This window comes from Capra hircus (genome assembly GCF_001704415.2).
Source record: "Capra hircus breed San Clemente chromosome X unlocalized genomic scaffold, ASM170441v1, whole genome shotgun sequence".
Lineage (NCBI taxonomy): Eukaryota > Metazoa > Chordata > Mammalia > Artiodactyla > Bovidae > Capra > Capra hircus.
Window position 1 is genome coordinate 41,187,248 of NW_017189517.1, and position 20,189 is coordinate 41,207,436.

At 40.9% G+C, this 20,189-nt stretch overlaps 2 protein-coding genes across 4 annotated transcripts in view; one reads left to right on the plus strand and one right to left on the minus strand.

The window, feature by feature from the left end:
• Positions 1–10,885: 10,885 nt before the first annotated feature.
• On the minus strand, positions 10,886–13,389 carry BEX5 (brain expressed X-linked 5). 3 transcript variants are annotated; one of them, XM_005700126.3, is made up of 3 exons: positions 13,223–13,389; positions 12,041–12,107; positions 10,886–11,486 (listed from the first exon to the last, which is right to left on the minus strand). In XM_005700126.3, exon 3 carries the CDS (start codon positions 11,455–11,457, stop codon positions 11,119–11,121), a length of 339 nt encoding a protein of 112 aa, XP_005700183.1. In that variant the 5' UTR covers positions 11,458–11,486; positions 12,041–12,107; positions 13,223–13,389; the 3' UTR covers positions 10,886–11,118. The 3 variants fall into 3 exon arrangements, with proteins under 3 accessions (XP_005700183.1, XP_005700185.2, XP_013831627.1); XM_005700128.3 differs by having other exon boundaries at positions 13,054–13,389; XM_013976173.2 differs by lacking the exon at positions 13,223–13,389 and adding an exon at positions 12,627–12,758.
• A 6,629-nt stretch (positions 13,390–20,018) lies between these two features.
• Positions 20,019–20,189, plus strand: part of LOC102183400 (nuclear RNA export factor 2) — a 16,422-nt gene continuing 16,251 nt past the window's right edge. Inside the window, exon 1 of the mRNA XM_018044110.1 lies at positions 20,019–20,087. Coding sequence (XP_017899599.1) covers positions 20,019–20,087 — 69 coding nt within the window. The remainder of the gene's footprint in view (positions 20,088–20,189) is intronic.

The following is a 20,189-nucleotide window of genomic DNA, read 5'->3' on the forward strand; positions in this document are numbered from 1 at the left end:
AGCCTTTGACAAAATTCAACATCCATTTATGATTAAAAAAAAAAAAAACCTCCAGAAACCAGGACTAGAAGGAACGTACCTCAACTCAGTTTTTTTAAATATATATTGATGTTTGTTTATGTTCATTTAAAAATATTCCTTATGGATTGACCTTGTTTTTATTATAAAACACCTTTCTTGTTCTCCAGTAACATACTTTGTCTTAAAGTCTATTTTGTCTGATTAGAAATAGTTACTCCTTTATTTGTTGTTACCCTTTGCATGGTATTCCATCTTTTCACTTACATTCTGTCTGTTTCTTTAAATCTAAAATGTTTCTCTTGTAGATAGTATATAACTGGATGATGCTTTTTTTTTTCCATTCTGCTAAATTTTTCCTTTTGAATGGAGCATTTAATCAATTTGCATTTTATGTAATCATGGATAAGATAGGATTTATATCGACCATTTTACTATTTGTTTTTGTATGTCTTCTGCCTTTTTGGTTCCTCTGTTTCTCCACTATTGTTTCTTTTTTAAAGATATAAAAATATCTTTGTGCCATTTTAATTCTTTTGATGCTTCTTTTAAAAAATTAATTTATTATTTTAATTGGAGGCTAACTACTTTACAATATTGTAGCAGTTTTTGCCATACATTGACATGAATCTTTTACAATATTTAAAAAAATTATTTTCTTAGTGGTTGCCCTAGGGATTAAAATTCAGTTCAGTTCGGTCGCTCAGTCATGTCTGACTCTCTTTCCGACCCCATGAATTGCAGCACGCCAGGCCTCCCTGTCCATCACCAACTCCCGGAGTTCACTCAAACAAACGTCCGTCCAGTCGGTGATGCCATCCAGCCATCTCACCCTCTGTCATCCCCTTCTCCTCCTGCCCCCAATCCCTCCCAGCATCACAGTCTTTTCCAATAGGTCAACTCTTCTCATCAGGTGGCCAAAGTACTGGAGTTTCAGCTTCAGCATCAGTCTTTCCAGTGAACACCCAGGACTGATCTCCTTTAGGATGGACTGGTTGGATCTCCTTGCAGTCCAAGGGACTCTCACGAGTCTTCTCCAACACCACAGTTCAAAAGCATCAATTCTTTGGTGCTCAACCTTCTTCACAGTCCAACTCTCACATCCATGACTACTGGAAAAACCATAGCCTTGACTAGACAGACCGTAGTCAGCAAAGTAATATCTCTGCTTTTGAATATGCTCTCTAGGTTGGTCATAACTTTCCTTCCAAGGAGTAAGCGTCTTTTAATTTCATGGCTGCAGTCACCATCTGCAGTGATTTTGGAGCCCAGAAAAATAAAGTCTGACACTGTTTCCACTGTTTGCCCATCTATTTCCCATGAAGTGATGGGACCAGATGCCACGATCTTAGTTTTCTGAACGTTGAGCTTTAAGCCAACTTTTTCACCCTCTTCTTTCACTTTCATCAATAGACTCTTTAGTTCTTCTTCACTTTCTGCCATAAGTGTGGTGTCATCTGCATATCTAAGGTTATTGATATTTCTCCCGGCAATCTTAATTCCAGCTTGTGCTTCATTCAGCCCAGCGTTTCTCATGATGTACTCTGCATATAAGTTAAATAAGCAAGATGACAATATACACCCTTGACATACTCCTTTCCCAATTTGTTTCCTAGACAGTTGTTCCATGTCCAGTTCTAACTGTTGCTTCTTGACCTGCATATAGATTTCTCAGGAGGTAGGTCACGTGGTCTGGTATTCCCATCTCTTTAAGAATTTTCCAGAGTTTATTGTGATCCACACAGTCAAATACTTTGGCATAGTCAATGAAGAAGAAGTAGATTTTTTTTCTGGAACTCTCTTGCTTTTTCAATGATTCAATAGATGTTGGTTCCATTTCTGGGTATGTATTCAAAAAATAATCATGAGGTAGTTACCCAGCAATCCCACTGCTGGGCATACACACCAAGGAAACCAGAATTGAAAGAGACACATGTACCCCAATGTTCATCGCAGCACTGTTTATAATAGCTAGGACATGGAAACAACCTAGATGTCCATCAGCAGATGAATGGATAAGAAAGCTGTGGTACATATACACAATGGAGTATTACTCAGCCATTAAAAAGAATTCATTTGAATCAGTTCTGATGAGATGGATGAAACTGGAGCCGATTATACAGAGTGAAGTAAGCCAGAAAGAAAAACACCAATACAGTATACTAACACATATATATGGAATTTAGGAAGATGGCAATGACGACCCTGTATGCAAGACAGGGAAAGAGACACAGATGTGTATAATGGACTTTTGGACTCAGAGGGAGAGGGAGAGGGTGGGATGATTTGGGAGAATGACATTCTAACATGTATACTATCATGTAAGAATTGAATCGCCAGTCTATGTCTGATGCAGGATACAGCATGCTTGGAGCTGGTGCATGGGGATGACTCAGAGAGATGTTATGGGGAGGGAGGTGAGAGGGGGGTTCATGTTTGGGAACGCATGTAAGAATTAAAGATTTTAAAATTAAAAAAAAATAATAATCATGAGCAGAGGCTTAAACAGATATCTGTACTCTCATGTTCATAGGAGCATTATTCACAATAATCAAAAGGGAGAAACAATCCAATTGTCCACTGAGAAATGAATAGATAAATAATATGTGGCATATAATTCAATAGAATTTGATCAGCTTTAAAAAGGAGTGAAATTCTGCTATATAATATGGGGAGGGGGACCTGGACAACATTATGCTAAATATGCCAGGCACAAAAAGAAAAATACTGTATGATTCCACTTATATGAGGTCCCTAGAGTAGTCATATTTATGTAGAGACAAAGTAGAATAGTGGATATCAGTGGTTGTGGCATGCATGCTAACTCATGTCTGTCTCTTTGCCACCCCTTGAGCTATAGCTCACCAGGCTCCTCTGACCATGCCATTCTCCAGGCAAGAATACTGGAGTGGGTTGCCTTGCCCTGCTCCAGAGGATCTTCACGACCTAGGGATCGAACCTGTGTCTCTTATGTCTCCTGAACTGGCAGGCGGGTTGTTTACCACTGAGCCACCTGGAAAGCCCTGGGGATAATGATAAGTTATTGGTTTAATGGATACAGAGTTTCAGTTTGTAATGATGAAAGTTTCTGGAGCTGGATAGTGGTGATGTTTTCACAGCAATGTGGATGTACATAATGCCCCTGAATTTCACACTTATAAATGGTTAAAATTAATTTTTGTATTTTTATTTTTCCACAATAAAAATCCAGAAATAGAAAGATAAATATCATATTCTAGTCCTTATATATGGAATCTAGAAAAATGGTACTGAAGAATTTATTTACAGGGCAGCAATGGAGAAACAAAGCAATGGAGATCCTCTGGAGAAGGGAATGGCAATCCACTCCAGTATTATTGCTTAGAGAATTCCATGGACAGAGAAGCCTGGCAGGCTACAGTTCATGGGGTCGCAAAGAGTCAGACACGACTGAGCGACCAACACAAACACAATGGAGAAACACACATAGAGAACAGACTTATGGACATGGGGAGAGAGGAGGAGAGGGTGAGATGTATGGAATGAGTAACATGGAAACTTACATTACCAAGTGTAAAATAGACAGCCAAGGGGAATTTGCTGTATGACTCAGGAAACTCAAACAGGGGCTCTATATCAACCTAGAGGGGTGGGAAGGGGAGGGAGATGGGAAGGAGGTTCAAAAGGGAAGGGATATGTGTATACCTATGGCTGATTCATGTTGAGGTTTGACAGAAAACAACACAATTCTGTAAAGCAATTATCCTTCAATAAAAAATTAATTGAAATCTAAAAATCCAAAAAAATTATACCATTTTAAAGAGAACGATTCAGTGATATTTAGTACATTCACAATGTTATGCAACCAGCACCTGTATTTAGTTCAAAGCATTTCCAGCACCTTAAAGTAAGACTCTTTATTCACTAAGCAGATTTCCTCCTTTACTCTCCCCCCAGTCCCTGGTGGCTCAGCTGGTAAAGAATCTGCCTGCAATGTGGGAGACCTGGGTTCGATCCCAGGGTTCCCTTCCCCTGGAGAAGGGAAAGGCTACCCACTCCAATATTCTGGACATGGACTGTGTAGTCCATGGAGTCACAAAGAGTGGGACACGAATGAGCGACTTTCACTTTAAGTCCCTGGCAACCGCCAATGTGTGTTATATCTTGTATTAGTCTATTCATAACAAGATATCACAGATTAGGTGACTTTAACAACAAGAATTAATATCTCACAATTTTGGATATTGGAATTCCAAGATCAAGTCGTCAGCAGGTTTGCTTTCTCCAGATCTCATTATAGCCTCCTGTGGCCTTTTCCTCTTCTTCTTTTAAACGTGTCAGACATATTTGATTGTGGCCCCACCCTACAATCTCATTTAACCTTACTTTCCTCCTTAGAGACTCTATCTCCAAGAGTTGCATGGAAACATATACATTACCATATGTAAAATAGATAGACAGTGGGAATTGACTGTATGACACAGGGAATTCAAACCAGGGCTCTATGACAAGTTAGAGGGGTGGGATGGGGTGGGAGGTGGGAGGGAGGTTTAAGAGGGAGGGGACATATGCATACCTATGGCTGATTCATGGTGATGTATGGCAGAAACCAACATAATATTGTAAAGCAAGTATTCTTCAGTTAAAAATAAATTAAAAAATTTTAATGATGATGAAACAAGAAACAAACAAAAAGGACCCTATTTCCAAATATAGCAACACTGGGCATTAGAGCTTTAACTTATGAATTTGTGGGACACACAAATGTTAGTACCTAACATTTAACCCTCTGGCTCCCCAGTATCCATGTTCTTCTCATATTTAAAAAAAGTTCATCTAATCCCAGTAGCTGCCAAGCATTAACCCATTGGCATCAACTCCAAGTGAAGTCTCATCTAAACATCATCTCAATCATGTCCAGGTGAGACTGGAGATATAATTCATTCCAAGGTAAAACTTCTCTCCAGTTGTGAACCTGTGAAACTAAAGAAGTTATGTATTCCCAAATTCAATGGTGCAATAGGCATAAAATAGACTTTATTTTTCCCTAAAGGAGAAATCCAATATCATGAAGATTTTCCCCTATGTTTCCTTCTAAGAGTTTTACATATTCACCTCCTACATTAGGTTTTTGATTCATTTTGAAATGATTTTTGTATATGGTGTAATATAAGGGTCCAACCTCATTTGTTTGCAGATGGATATCCCGTTTTCCCAACACCATTTGCTGAAAAGACTGTCCTTTCCTGAGTTTATGGTCTTGCAATCAAGTTGTATAAATTTCTTTCTCAGATGTTTATTCTATTCCATTGGCCTTTATGCCAATACCACACTGTTTGAATATAGTAGCTTTGATAGGGGTTACATTGCAATGAATGAATTCTCCTGTAGAGCTTTCAGTGGGAGCATGGCCCTGCCCAGACGTTGATTTCTGATTCCCAGTCTTCAGAAGTATGAGGATAAGTTTCTATTGTGTGTGTATTTTTTTAACAGCAGCCACAGGAAGCCAATACCAATGGTGAGTGGCAGACTCTCTGGCAAATGAATATTTATCCCTAGTTTCACCTTACGACCTTTCCCCTGAGACTAGCAGTTAAACTCTCCTATGTTACTGGATAAATCCAAAATGGCTAGGACAGACTCTTACAATCAAGATTTTAAATGTGCAAGAGGAATGTGATTTTTATTAATTTTATTGTTTATATTTTCCCCATATAGTAATGAGAGTGAAAAGCATTACATGGTGTTCAGTTCATCTTATTAAGTCATACAGACCCTTGAACTTCTAGTTATAGTCTTGCTTTACAGAATATTTAATATTTTTTACATAGTATATATCAATTTTTCCCTTTATGGTTTCATCTTTTCTAATTTTTCTAGACTTTCTCTTCTATGATCGTTCCTCTGGATTCAGATAAACATATATCTATATTTTTTCTTTGAGCTATTTTATTGGTTTGTCCTTAATATACTTGAAATAAAAAGAGTATATGCTTCCAGCATTCATCAGAATTACCTGGGAGCCTGTTAACAATGCATCATTACCAAAGTGTGGTTCTTGGATGTGGAGCTAGGATTCTATATTTTAAACAAGCTCCATATATGATTCTGAAGCATTTGATAGGCTAGAAAACATCAAGGAGCACGACATAAACTATCTTAAAAGATATCATGTGTTGATTTGTGGTGTAATTCTTCCTCTATGATGTGTCTTTCATAAGAAAAATATTCTAAATAAATGAAATTACTTCCTTAGGCTCACACAGCCAATCAAGGGTAGTACAAAGAAAATAAACCAAAGATATTTTAGTGACAAATTATACCCAATTGTTCTCAACTCTACATGTACATCAGAATCACTGTGGGAGCTTTTACAATGTAATAATCCCTTGACCTCGAATTCTAGTGCGTTTGACTCAATAGGTTTGGATTGGGTCCTGAGCTCCACTTTAAAATCTCAGGTAATTCAAGGCTTCAGCCAAGGTTAAAACATATGCACTGAAGAAAACAGTATAAAAATAACAGTTTTCTCTTTAAAAAAGGGGATGGCCTAGAAATAAAATAAAATCCAATGTGTGTGTGTGTGTGAGGAGGTGTCTAAACTTGAACTAAAGTTGGGGCCTCCACTGTAAGTCCAAAGATGTCTGATGAACTTATAGGATGCAGTGGGTGTGGAGTAAAACCTAGTTTCCTGAAGTTTTAACCAGTTCACAGGTGATTCTGATGCTGCTTATTTGTATAACACCTGTTGATAAACAGTGACATATATAACATTACAATGTACATGCATTGAAACTGATGTATAATGCTGTCTTTGTTGTGTTCCTTCATCAATTGCAAGCTACAGTCTGCAGAGAAAAGAAATAACTTGCTTACAAATGATCAGAGGCAAATTTGGGCCCAGCCAGCAGGACTTAAAAAAAAAATTATTGGGCTAGAGTTGATTTACATTTTTTAAAATTTTAGAACTTTCAACTCAGCTCTCATTAACTGTGGTGCCCTACAACTTAACAGACCTTGTGCCAGGCACTATGAGTACCAGAACATATGAGACAGTATATTTACTGTGAGAAAGGGCAGTCTAGTTAGGGAGCAGTGGAACATGTCCTAAAAAAAGGGTCTATCTACCAGATCCCCAGTCTTGACATGTTTCCCACTGATATGTGATTATAGGTTTACTGAGCACAGCAAAAATCAAAGTAAAGAAGAGAGAAACTGCTCCAGATCCATGTTGGTTGGGGTGAGTAGAGACTACCAGAGACTCCCACAGTGAAGGTGATGTGGACCAGAACAGTCTTTGGGACATAAGGCACCCCTGCAATGCCAGTGTATGCAGAATGAAACCTGTCTAAGTGTCTACACAGAAAATGGACAACCAAGAAGACTGAGCAATATTCATGGGAGGACAGAGGCATAGTCCAATTCTGAGACACTATCTTGAGTGTCACTCAGATTTATCTTGGGGAAGGCAGGGGTGAGGGAGAAAGTCTGAGAAAACCACAAGGGGATCTTTGGCTCCCTAAACAGCACTGGGGAAGTATCCACCTAGATGAAACATAGCTCTAAAGCAAGAAGGGCTTCCCAGGTGGTAAAAGTGGTAAACAACTGCCTGCGAGTGCAGGAGACATAAGAGACATGGGTTCGATCTCTGGGTCAGAAGATCCCCTGGAGGAGGGCATGGCAACCCACTCCAAAATTCCTGCCTGGAGAATCCCATGGACAGAGCAGCTTGGCAGGCTACAGTTCATAGAGTCACAAACAGTCAGACACAAAGTGACTTAGCACACAGCACGTACATTAACTGGACTGTGCTTAGTCGCTCAGTCCTATCAGACTCTGTGCGACCCCATGGACTTAGCCTGCCAGGTTCCTCTGTCCATGGGGATTCTTGAGGAAAGAATACTGGACTGAGTTGGCATGCCATCCTCCTGGGGATCTTCCCAACCCAGGGAATGAACCCAGGTCTCTTGCATTGCAGGCTGATTCTTTACCAAATGAGAGATACCAAGGGAACGTGTCATGCAAAGATGGGCACAATTAAGGACAGAAATGGCATGGACCTAACAGAAGCAGAAGATATTAAGAAGAGGTAGGGGGGTGGTCCTAAGATGGCAGAGGAATAGGACAGGGAGACCACTTTCTCCCCGACAAATTCATCGAAAGATCATTTGAATGCTGAGCAAATTCCACAAAACAACTTCTGAACGCTGGCAGAGGACACCAGGCACCCAGAAAGGCAGCCCATTCTCTTCAAAAGGAGGTAGGACAAAATATAAAAGATAAAAAGAGAAACAAAAGAGTTAGGGACAGAGTCCCATCCTGGGAAGGGAGTCGTAAAAGAGGAGAAGTTTCCAAACACCAGGAAACCCTCTCACCGGCGGGTCTGTGGGGAGTTTTGGAATCTCAGAGGGCAACATAACTGGGAGGGAAAATAAATAAATAAATAAACCCCACAGATTACGTGCCTAATGGCAACTCCCAGCGGAGAAGTAGCCCAGACGCTCACATCCGCGACCAGCAAGCAGGGGCTGAACAGGGAGGTGTGGGCTGCGTTGCTTAGGGTAGGGACCAGGCTTGAATTCCCTGAGGACAATCTGAGGGAGCTAATATGATATAGCAACCCAAACAGTGGGAAAGCCAGAGAGAGAGATAAAAAAGAGAAAGAGAACTTTCCCGTGAAAAGCTCTAACTTAAGGCACTGCCAGACTGGCTCACAGAACAAAGGACTGATCCCCCGCCAGAGGCAAAGAGGCAGGCGGGTGACAGCCAGAGCCGGAAAGGGGCAATCTTGGCCCCAGAGACAGCATCCTCTACCTAACTGTGAACAGGCTCCCAGTTGGTAACCAAGTCTTCCTGGGATCCTCGATGGTTGACATCCGCTGGGAGGGTCGCAGCCAGAGATCAGCTCTCCAGAGGAGACACACAGACCACCTGAGATAGCGCTCCCACTGCATCAAGATTGCTGGGAGAAATATCAATAACCTCAGATATGTAGATGACACTACACTTATGGCAGAAAGCAAAAGTAACTAAAGAGCCTCTTGATGAAAGTGAAAGAGAGTGAAAAAGTTGGTTTAAAACTCAACATTCAAAAAATTAAGATCATGGCATCCAGTCCAATCACTTCATGGCAAATAGATGGGGAAACAAAGGAAACAGTGACAGACTTTAGTTTCTTGGGCTCCAAAGTCACTGCAGATGGTGACTGCAGCCATAAAATTAAAATACGCTTGCTCTTTGGGAGAAAAGCTTTGACCAACCTAGTGAAAGTCACTCAGTCATGTCCAACTCTGTGACCCAATGGACTATAAAGTCCATGGAATTCTCCAGGCCAGAATACTGGAGTGGGTAGCCTTTCCCTTCTCCAGGGGATCTTCCCAACCCAGGTCTCCCACATTGCAGGCAGATTCTTTACCAGCTGAGCCACAAAGGCAGCCTTAGACAGTGTATTACGAACCAGAGACATTACTTTTCTGACAAAGGTCTGTCTAGTCAAAGCTATGGGTTTTCCAGTAGTCATGTATGGATGTGAGAGTTGGACTTTAAAGAAGGCTAAGCACCAAAGAATTGATGCTTTTAAACTGTGGTGTTGGAGAAGACTCTTAAGAGTCCCTTGGACTGCAAGGAGATCCAACCTGTCCATCCTAAAGGAAACCAGTCCTGAATATTCATTGGAAGTACGATGCTGAAGGTCTAATACTTTGGCCACCTGATGTGAAGAACTGACTCATTGGGAAAAGACCCTAATGCTTGGAAAGATTGAGGGCAGGAGAAGGGGATGACAGAGGATGAGATGTTTGGATGGTGTCACCTACTTGATGAACATGAGTTCAAGCAAGCTCCAGGAGTTGGTGATGGACAGGGAAGCCTGGCATGCTGCAGTCCATGGCGTCACAAAGAGTCAGACACGACTGAGTGACTGAACTGAACTGAAAGCACACTAAGCAGGAAGGGGCATTCTCCGCATTTCTGAGTGGACAAACTGGGGATTCAGACCACCAAGGGGTCCAAAAGTATCAGGCCGTCTTTGTCACCTTTAAGACTCCCCCAGAGCATCAGTCGCGGTGGGGACTAGTGGAGGGAGGAAAACCTAGCAGAAGGGAAGGACTGCCAAGCAGTCATGGCATTACGCACAACTATATCCCTCCCATATGTAGAAGGGTGCCTCCTACTGGCAGTCAGTCGACTTGCTGGTAGACCTGCTTGTGCCCTTCCCTAAATATGAAGGACACCTAGAGGGTTGGGCCTTGCATGTGTCCTTTGAGCCAGACACAGATTTCAGTCACCACCTCATTTGATTACCACAATAGCTCTGTAAAGCATGTTCTATCTTCATTTTATAAACAAATAGGCTGATATTTGTTTATATTTTGACTTACTGGAAAAGTCCCTGATGCTGGGAATGATTGATGGCAGAAAGAAAAGAGGGCATCAGAGGATGAGATGGCTGGATGGCATCACCCGATGCAATGGACATGAACTTAGGCAAACTTCGGGAGATGGTGAAGGACAGGGAGGCTTGGTGTGCTGCAGTCCATGGGGTTGCAAAGAGTCAGACATGACTGGGCAACTGAACAAGGCTGATATTAAAGAAACATAACTGTAATGATTAATAGGTTTGTGCTTCTAAATAAGAGATCCAGAGATAATATAAGATTTATGTCTTTAAATTGTACCTCAAATATTTATTGTTTCCATTCCCTTTATAATCTGATTGGTAAGTTCTTTGATTCTTTTCTTTTTTTTTTTTTTTGACACATGTATAATTATTTTGGGAAAATAAGAAAAAAACAGCTAATCAAGAAAATAAAAAGACACATTCAGATCTATCTATCTATATATATGTATATAAAATGCATGCTGTAAAATAAGATAGTATATCTACTGACTGCTTTTTGAAGTGCTTTATTAGCTTTACAATATGTAATAGACATCTTTTCATGCAAGTTCATTAAATCTCCCCTGCTATTCTGCAAGTTGACAGAAATTCTTTTAAAGTCAAAAGTGAAAATGAAATCACTAATCTGAAAAATGACAGAACACAAAAGGTTCAGAGTAAAGGGTACATCAAGAAAATGCAGGTTTGTGAAGCAGGGGGTTTATGATTATTAACCTCAGCATTCAAGGCATAAGGCAAAATTCATCATGATGGTCATGGTGAGGAGGATCTCCAATAAGAATGCGCAGACTGTACCTCAGCTGAAGCTCTCTAATTTTCCTCCTTAGCTCTCTCATCTCCTCCATGAACCTCTCCATATCATCAGCATCCCCATCTATAATGTCAATGTTATTGACAAGCCCATTAGGCATATCCTCTCTAAAATCCTGGGCAGGTGGGTCCCAATCCCCTCTAACATTTTCTCTAGGCTTGGCGCCTTCACCACCTCCCATAGGACAAGCTTCTTCATTCTGCACCAGAGCCTGCTCCTCTTCTCTCCTTTCCTTGGGGTCCTTTTCCATCTTGAGATATTTTTCCCCGCTTCTTCTTCCTAGGAGATGAAACGAATGCTTTGTAATAAGATTCAGAGCTCTGTGAGCAAATGTTTCACCACCTGAGAGACTTCAGTGTGCCCTCTAAGGGGGCGCCCCAGATCCAGAGAAAAGAAAATGAAGTCGCTCAGTCGTGTCAGACTCTTTGATACCCCATGGATTGTAGCCTACCAGGCTCCTCCATCCATGGTATTTTCCAGGCAATAGTACTGGAGTGGGCTGCCATTTCATTCTCCAGCCCCAGATCCAGCCCCAGATCCAGCCCTGCCCCAAAGCCCATCATTTTCCCTGAAAACCTTTCCCCCCTCCACTCCTGGCTCCCAGTGGCTGGTGGGCAGGACCATGGTGGAAAGACCAGGCCTTAGCCTCCAGAGCTCCTTACAAGTTGTCCAGGGGCCACGCAGAGCTTGTCCTTCTACTCCCTTCTTCCGTCACCAGCCACAGACCCAGTCTCGGCCAGGTTTCTCCTGCACTTAGTCGGGCAAGGAGGGCTGGAATTCCCCCCATTCTGCCCTGTGCACCCCTACAATAGAGTCCCGGGCACCTCCCATACCTGCAGGGATCAGAAGCAGTCTTCCTCTCTCAGCCTTGAAATCTGCTGCACCAACGGACCTAAAGACCTATAGAGAGAAATGCGACAATAGCCAGCACTGATCACTCTGATTAAAGGACCAGCGTCGGGGGTGGGGCGCCAGCTGTCTAGTGGGTTTAGGACTCCGCTAGAAATGTGTTGCTGCCTTCCCTTTCTCCTCTATCCCTTCTCACGGCTTTTATTCACGCCCTGTGACCCTGTCTTCCAGAAACAGACATTCTAATCAAAGCTGATTATTTCCAAACCTCTTCTTTAGGCCCCTCACCTCCACGGTCTGGTCCTTCCCCGTCATCTAATTACCATTTCTTGAAAGCAAAGGGACAACTTGTGAGGCGGGGGTAGTCCGAAGAGCTTGCTGGGTGGCTCCATGGTTCATTTATAAATAATTTCAATGTAGGTATCTGCCAGGACCTTTCGGGGACTTTCTGGAGCTCCCCCTTCTTCCACTGCCCACCATTTTATGCATCAAGATGGACGAAGGGCAAAGAGGGAACGTGGGCATAGCAAACCTGTCCCCGCTGCGGCGTCAGCGCTTTGTCAGGCTTACCCTAGCGTCCGCAGGCAGTGCCCACACTCACACCGACCTGAAGCGACCAGAAGCGGTTTCCTGCTCCTGGCCTATGTTCAGAAGTCCGTAGCACACGCAGTCGATTGCCTCTTCCATAGAAGGGACGCGCTTCCCACACCTAATCCCTGTCTCTATCCTCTGCAGCAGCCGCCCGGTCCCCTCCCCTACTCCTTCGAGTTCCCACAGCCACCATTTCCGGCTCCAAAATGGAAGGAAGGTGAAGAAATACCGGGAACGGAGGCTTAGACCCGCTGCAGAGTCTGCCACCCCCAACCCAGGGTCGCCGGTCGCGCACCCCTCCCGGCGCGCTGCAGCAATCGGGTCGTTTCCTCGCAGTCTCCTTTCCCGGTCCTTCTCTTCCAGACATTGCCCAATCTCCCAGCTCTTAGGAGATACTATCTCGTACCCATTCTCCAACCCTTGGCGCCTCTTGAATTCCTCCCACCAAGTCCTCCATTTCTTGCACCAAACAAACGTGAGGTCATCGGAGAAGCAGTAGAGAGAATCCAGTCCTGGCCTCGCTCTGGTCTTTACCCTCAGGCCCCGGCTCCCCTCCCCAGCCAGCGCCCTCCAACCTGCCGAGGATCGCGGTCAGCTTCCACGGCTTCCTCCTTTCTGGGTACAGTTCGCCCACCTTAAGGCAACAGCGAGCCGGCGCACAGCCGCAAAGGACTACGGACTGCAACTGGAAAGAGCGACCAGTTCAAGCGCGGGCTCTAGGTCTGCGTCACTGTGAGCTCACATCCTCATTTAAGGTTCCTACCTGCGGAGCTAGAGCGAGCTGGGGGCGGGAGCGGGGGCGTGGCCACCTTTCGCCTCAGTCCTACTTTCTCCCCAACTATACCACTGGGTACTGCACATCCACTATTTATTGTTTGTTTATCTATCTATTCATTTTCCTATTTATCATCTTTGACACCAAACCGGTCATAATATTTGGTCGTTTGTATTTGCCTTTTTCCTGATTTCTGCTGGAGCTTTTAAAGAATTGCTTCTTCCTCTTCTGTACTATTAAGTGTTCACTTGTCTCCCTTCCACTCTGAAGCAAGTAAAGCCTAGAATTTCCCCCATCAGTCTTGTTGGTTTTGTACCAGGCTGGAACCGGGACAAGGTGTGTTGGGGGAGTGGGGTGAGAGTCTAGAAAGTCTGGAAAATAGGTAGGAGGTAACATTAAAAAAAAAAAAAACGATTTCACTCTAATTATTTCCCTTTCTGTTTATTTTTTGAAGGGGTGGGTGGTTGTTTTTGTTCTATTTCCCATCAGCATACATTCATGTTATTTTTATTTGAAAACTAAGATTAAAGTTGCAAAACCTTGCCATTCTGTTTCTGCTGTTGAATCATCCTACAAATATAGTCTCTCTAGATAGCACCCTCAGTTCAGTTCAGTCACTCAGTCGTGTCCGACTCCTTGCGACCCCATGAATCGCAGCACCAGGCCTCCCTGTCTAACACCAACTCCCAGAGTTCACTCAAACTCATTTATTAAATGTTGCAATCATATAAAACTAAATTAAAAGAATATCGCATATATCCATGCTTTATAATATATATAGCTTGAAAATATATATAATACATTTATATATATAAACACATACATAGTTATTTTATGTACTTTAAATGTGAGTATATATACATACATATTTACGTATAGATATGTTTACATACACAAACAGCCTACTTTTCTTACATACCTACTTTTCCTAGAAATCAGTTTTTTTCAGATTCAATTATGTTGATATATATAGATGTAGGTCCTTTATTTCTACAGCAGTATAGTATTCCATTGTATAATTATATTGTAATTCATTTTTTGTTTTCCTATTGATGCTTATTTAGATTTCTAACATAGGTACATTTTAAGTGAACATCTTTGTGTGTGGCTACACTGTACTTAATTCATTTGAACAGCAAAAAATTTTTTTGTTGTATTTATTTTTCTCAGTTTTTAGGGTTGTTGTTGTTTACCCTGATCTGCCAGGATTTTCCAAATCTGCCCCATTTTGGATGACATCCTAGATATGAAAATAACACCCAGATACACAGATTAATCCTCTTGAAGTTGTAATTTAGTAGGTCTGGGATGGGATATGAGTATGTATTTTAAGAAATATCCCAGATAATTTATAAAATCAGATAAGTTTGGGAAACACTTTGATGGGTTTTTAAAAATCATCAGATTTTTTGCTGATTTATTTTCTTTAATTCTTAGTGTAACTCAGCTTCTATTTTAAATATCTTTATTATCCTTAATGATTGGGTTTTAAAAAGTAAAGTAATACAGACATGAATAATGTAGAAAGTGCATGAGTTTACTATATATTCTTTCAGAAGCTTTATTTTTTATGTATTTATATAAAGGAATACTTTCTTAGTTCAAACAAGGATAAAATAATACTTAAAATTTTTCTTTAATATTTAGGATGTTACATAGCTTCTATATAGAGAATCAGTTCAGTTCAGTTCAGTTGCTCAGTCGTGTCCGACTCTTTGTGACTCCATGGACCACAGCACGCCAGGCCTCCCTGTCCATCATCAACTCCTGGAGTTTACCCATACTCATGTCCAGTGAGTTGGTGATGCCATTCAACCACCTCATCCTCTGTTGTTCCCTTCTCCTCTTGCCTTCAATTTTTCCCAGCATCAGGGTCTTTTCAAATGAGTCAGCTCTTCGAATCAGGTGGCCAAAGTATTGGAGTTTCAGCTTCAACATCAGTCCTTCCAATGAACGCTCAGGATTGATTTCTTTTAGGATGGACTGGTTGGATCTCCTTGCAGTCCAAGGGACTCTCAAGAGTTTTCTCCAACACCACATTTCAAGAGCATCAGTTCTTTGGCGCTCAGCTTTTTTTATAGTTCAATTCTCACATCCATGTAACAATTAAGAACAGAATTTTAGGTTGAAGGGAAAAGTTTCAAACTGGATACATTTCCCTAAGATTTCTATACAAGCAAACAATCCATTTCAGTAACCCTGAAATTGGTTATTATACACACAAATACCCCCACATACACACATCCCTCATTGATAGGTAATTTCCATTTCTTCTATTTTTATTTCAGTCTCTGTTTTTTTTTTAAATTGTTTAATTTTAATGATTGAGTTGTTTCTCAAAAATAAAACCATTTCCTTTGGTGCATATCATTAGAAATCATTTTTTATGCATGTACTTATATAAAGTGAGTGAAGTGGCTCAGTCGTGTCTGACTCTTTGCGACCCCGTGGACTGTAGCCTACCAGGCTTCTCTGTCCATGGGATTCTCTAGGCAAGAATACTGGAGTGGGTTACCATTTCCTTCTCCAGAGGATCTTCCCAACCCAGGGATTGAACCCAGGTCTCCCGCATCGGAGGGAGACGCTTTTAACCTCTGAGCCACCATCAAACCAGGGGAAAATTATATAATGTGAGCTTCTCCCTTAAGAAAAGAACAGAACTATGCTTAATAGCAAGATGAAATTTTGAAGAAAAAGAAAATTTTAAGGTGACTACATTTTCCCCCATTAATCAGTACAAGAAACTATTGTTCACAATGTTGTGTTGGTTTCTGTCATACAGCAAAGTGATCCAGTTATATGTATATACATATATCTATTCTTTTTCAAGTACTTTTCCCATTTAGGTTATTACAGAGTTATTGAGCAGAATTCCCTGTGCTATACAGTAGGTCCTTGTTGGCTGTCTATTTTATTTTATTTATTTTATTGTTTTTTAAATATAAATTTATTTATTTTAATTGGAGCAAAAATTAATTTGAAAAATAAGTAAAAAAAAATTTTTAATGTAAAAAAAAGAAACTATTGTTCACCACTCAAGTAAGTTTTTTTTAAAAGTTATTACAATTTTTTTTCTAATGATAAAAGTTGTAAAAATTTCATGGTCAAAAAAGATGTTTTGTTCTTCTGTTACTTCAAATACTTTTAAAAAATTGAAACATTGTAATACAGCATGTGTCATACAGCAAAGGCTAGTGGGAAAATTATCATTTAAACATTCTATCAGCTAATGTAAAACATTCCTTTGTTAAACTTAGTAAGATTTTTGAAAGAAAGCTTTGTACCCAAATGCTTTTATTAAAACTCAGTTTTTCTTAATATTAATAAGAATGTTTTAAGGTAAATCTCCTTTCTGTACTAGAAATAAAGCAGATTCTAATGGCTTTTCCAATTCTAAACCTATTACAAATTTTTTTTAATTAAAATAACAGTGTGTATGCACACGTTTTAGTTGAACCATATATAGTTTTCTGGGCTTCCCTGGTAGTTCAGTTGATAAAGAATCCGCCTACAATGCTGGAGACCTGGGTTTGATCCCTCTGGAGGAGGGCATGGCAACCCACTCCAGTATGCCTGCCTGGAGAATTCCATGGACAAGGGAGCCTGGTGGGCTACAGTCCATGGGGTTGCAAAGAGTCAGAAATGACTGTGCAACTAAGCACAGCATAGCACAAATAGTTTTGAGACTTTTTAAAAATTTAACAGTATATTTGGACATCTTTCCACATCAGGAAATACAGCAAAATCTGTATTAGTCTTCTGTTGCTGGGTAACAAATCACCACAAACTTAGAGGCATATGTAACAAAATTTATCTCACAGTTTCTATAGGTTGGAAATCAGTCACAATATGGCTGTGTTTCCTGCTCAGAGACTCGTAAGACTGAAGTTGGCTTGCTGTGTCCTCATTTGGTGACAAACCTAGGGAAAAATCTGCTTTACAAAACATTCTTATCATTCAGTTCCTGGAGGATATAGGACTGAAGTCTCGGTTTTCTTACTAGCTGACAGCCAGGCACTGTTCTCAGCAACTGCAGATTACTCTCGTATCTTACTATGTGGTTTCTTCAATCCCAGCATGAAAGAACTGCCATTAATTCAGATCCTTCTCACACTTAGAAGTCAAGCAATTCTTTTTTGTTCATCAATTACCCATTGATTTCTTTTATGTTTAAATAATGTATACTTCTTTTTCATAGAGATTACTGTGAAGATTACAATTAATAACTTCAATTTTTAACAGTCTAGTTTGAATTAATAACAACTTAGTTTCATAGTTTACATAAATTTTGCTTCTATACAATTCTATCCTTTCTCTTTATGTTGTTATTGTCACAGATTACATCTATATACATTTTGTGCCCATTAATATAGATTTATAATGATTATTTTTATGCATTTGTCTTTTAAATCATGGAGAGGGAAAAAAAGAGGGTTACAAGTCAAAAACATAATAAAATTCTGACATGTTTTTGCCCATATAGTTACCTTGACTGATATTTTTTATTCATATTGTTTTATGTCAATATTTCTAGAGTACATGGATAAGGGGTACAGTATTTTATTGGTTCAGTGATCTTTTTGTGTGTGTTCATGGATCCTTGGTTGTATCTGACTTTTTGCGACCCTATGGACTGCAGCCCACCAGGCTCCTCTGTCTCTGGAATTTTCCAGGCAAGAACACTGGAGTGGGTTGCATTTCCTACTTCAGGGGATCCTCCTGACCTGTGTCTCTTGAGTCCCCTGCACTGGCGGGTAGATTCTTTCCCACTGTGCCACTTGGGTCTAGTGGGTAGGCATTTAGGATGGAAGATTTCTGTTAGAAGTTTAATAAAGCTACTATACAATTCCTATTTCTGTAAATCTTAAAAGTATGTGCTATATGGCTTCTCTGGTGGCTCAGATGGTAAGGAATCCATCTGCAATGCAGGAGACCTGGGTTCAATTGCTGGATTGGGAAGATCCCCTAGAGTGGCCTGGAGAATTCCATGGACTGTATAAACCATGGGGTCCCAAAGAGTCAGACACGACTAAATTACTTTCACTTCATATGCTCTTTGAGAAATAATTCAAATAATAAAAAGTGTGTGAATTAACAGTATGGGAATTGGCTTACCCACTTCCGCTGACTCCATTAAGATAGTGGGCATCCCTTGCAAACATCTCATTAGCTAAATAACATCCCTGCTTCTGCCAATTTCCAAGTATTGTCTCTGGCTTAGCCACCTTATCTCCAAGTCTCCTCCCTCATTTGACAGGTTTTATTTACAACTCTTTGGGACTACACTGAAGTAATGTGAGCGCTAGGACCTGCCTTTTAGTCCTAGCCCTGTTGCCTCATAGTTGGAAAAAATAATCCAGGATATACAACATAGAGCATGTAACATTACTTACAGAACAAATGTCACTATTTTGAAAAGAAGTAGGAATTCTGGGGAGGACAAATATACAGAATAACTGACCTTTTGGGTGGCTGAGTGTCAGTCCTTCACAGTAAGGCTTTTGCTTTGTGGACAAGCTGTACCTCTCACACCAGTCACAGGCTAGAGAAAACAGGAAGAAGGGTTAGGATGATGATTACAAGTCCAGTGCTTCTCACAGCTTTTGTTTTCAGGATCCTGGATCATTTCATGAAAGCCTCTTCTTAGACCTTGGTTATAGTTTGTAGGAAGTGAAGGTAGGGAGTTGGGGGACTATCAGTGCTAGGAGCCCTGAGTTTCATCCCCGATGCATTTAACCTCCACTTTCTTCAACCAACTCAATTCCCAGATCTCACTGTGATCAGAGCAAGAAACTTTTGACTCTTATGTAGTCCAGTGGTTGTTATGAAGCCATCTGGAGTGGATGTGGGTGAAGGACAGACAGCATCCGTTAGGACCAAATTGGAGGCACACTGACAGCACAGTGCAGTTTCCTAATCCACGTGATTAAAATATCCTTTCAAATTTACTGTGACATATTCCTTGGGATGGGCACTGTGGCCACAGTGTGTATTGGGGGAAAACGTGTGTAAATCTAAATGTCAATCATCAGGCAGGATTCATGGAATTCAGAACATTATTGTACACATGTTCAAAGCACAAAAGTAGCTTAATTTTTACTGAGAGAGAAAGATGTTATGGGTATGAGTGATAAAAAAGGGAATAAATATAGTAGTATGAGAGTTTGCCAGGTGGTGCTAGTGGTAAAGAACCCGCTGCCAATGCAGGAGACATTAGAGAGGTGGGTTCGATTCCTGGGTTGGGAGATTCCCTAGGAGGAGGCACAGCAACCACTCCAGTATTCTTGCTGGAGAATCCCCATGGACAGAGGAGCCTGGGTGCTCTACAGTCCATAAGGTTGCAAGAGTCAGATACGACTGAAGTGACTTAGCACACACACAGCATAATAATATGAATAGTGGAACATCGTTTTAGTTTAAAATTTGTTTGCATATATTATAATTTTTTAAAAAAGTGAGTTCTCATTATTTACTCCCTGTTCCTCTCAACTCACTCCTATTCCTGTATATTCTCATCACTCTCTTCAAATACCAAACAAATTACTTTAGACTGAATGGAGACAGCCTGCACCACTTCTAGCTGCTTATGGGAGACGATGGGCATGGAACTGGAGGAGGGTGTGGGTGCTCACTTGGAGAAATTGCTGTGTGCCTCTGTGGGCCTGGTATTCCTTGCAATTAGTTCATCACTACAGATATTTGAGGGCTTTCAGGGTGGTTCAGTGTAAAGAATCCACCTGCCAATGCAGGAGACACATGTTTGGATT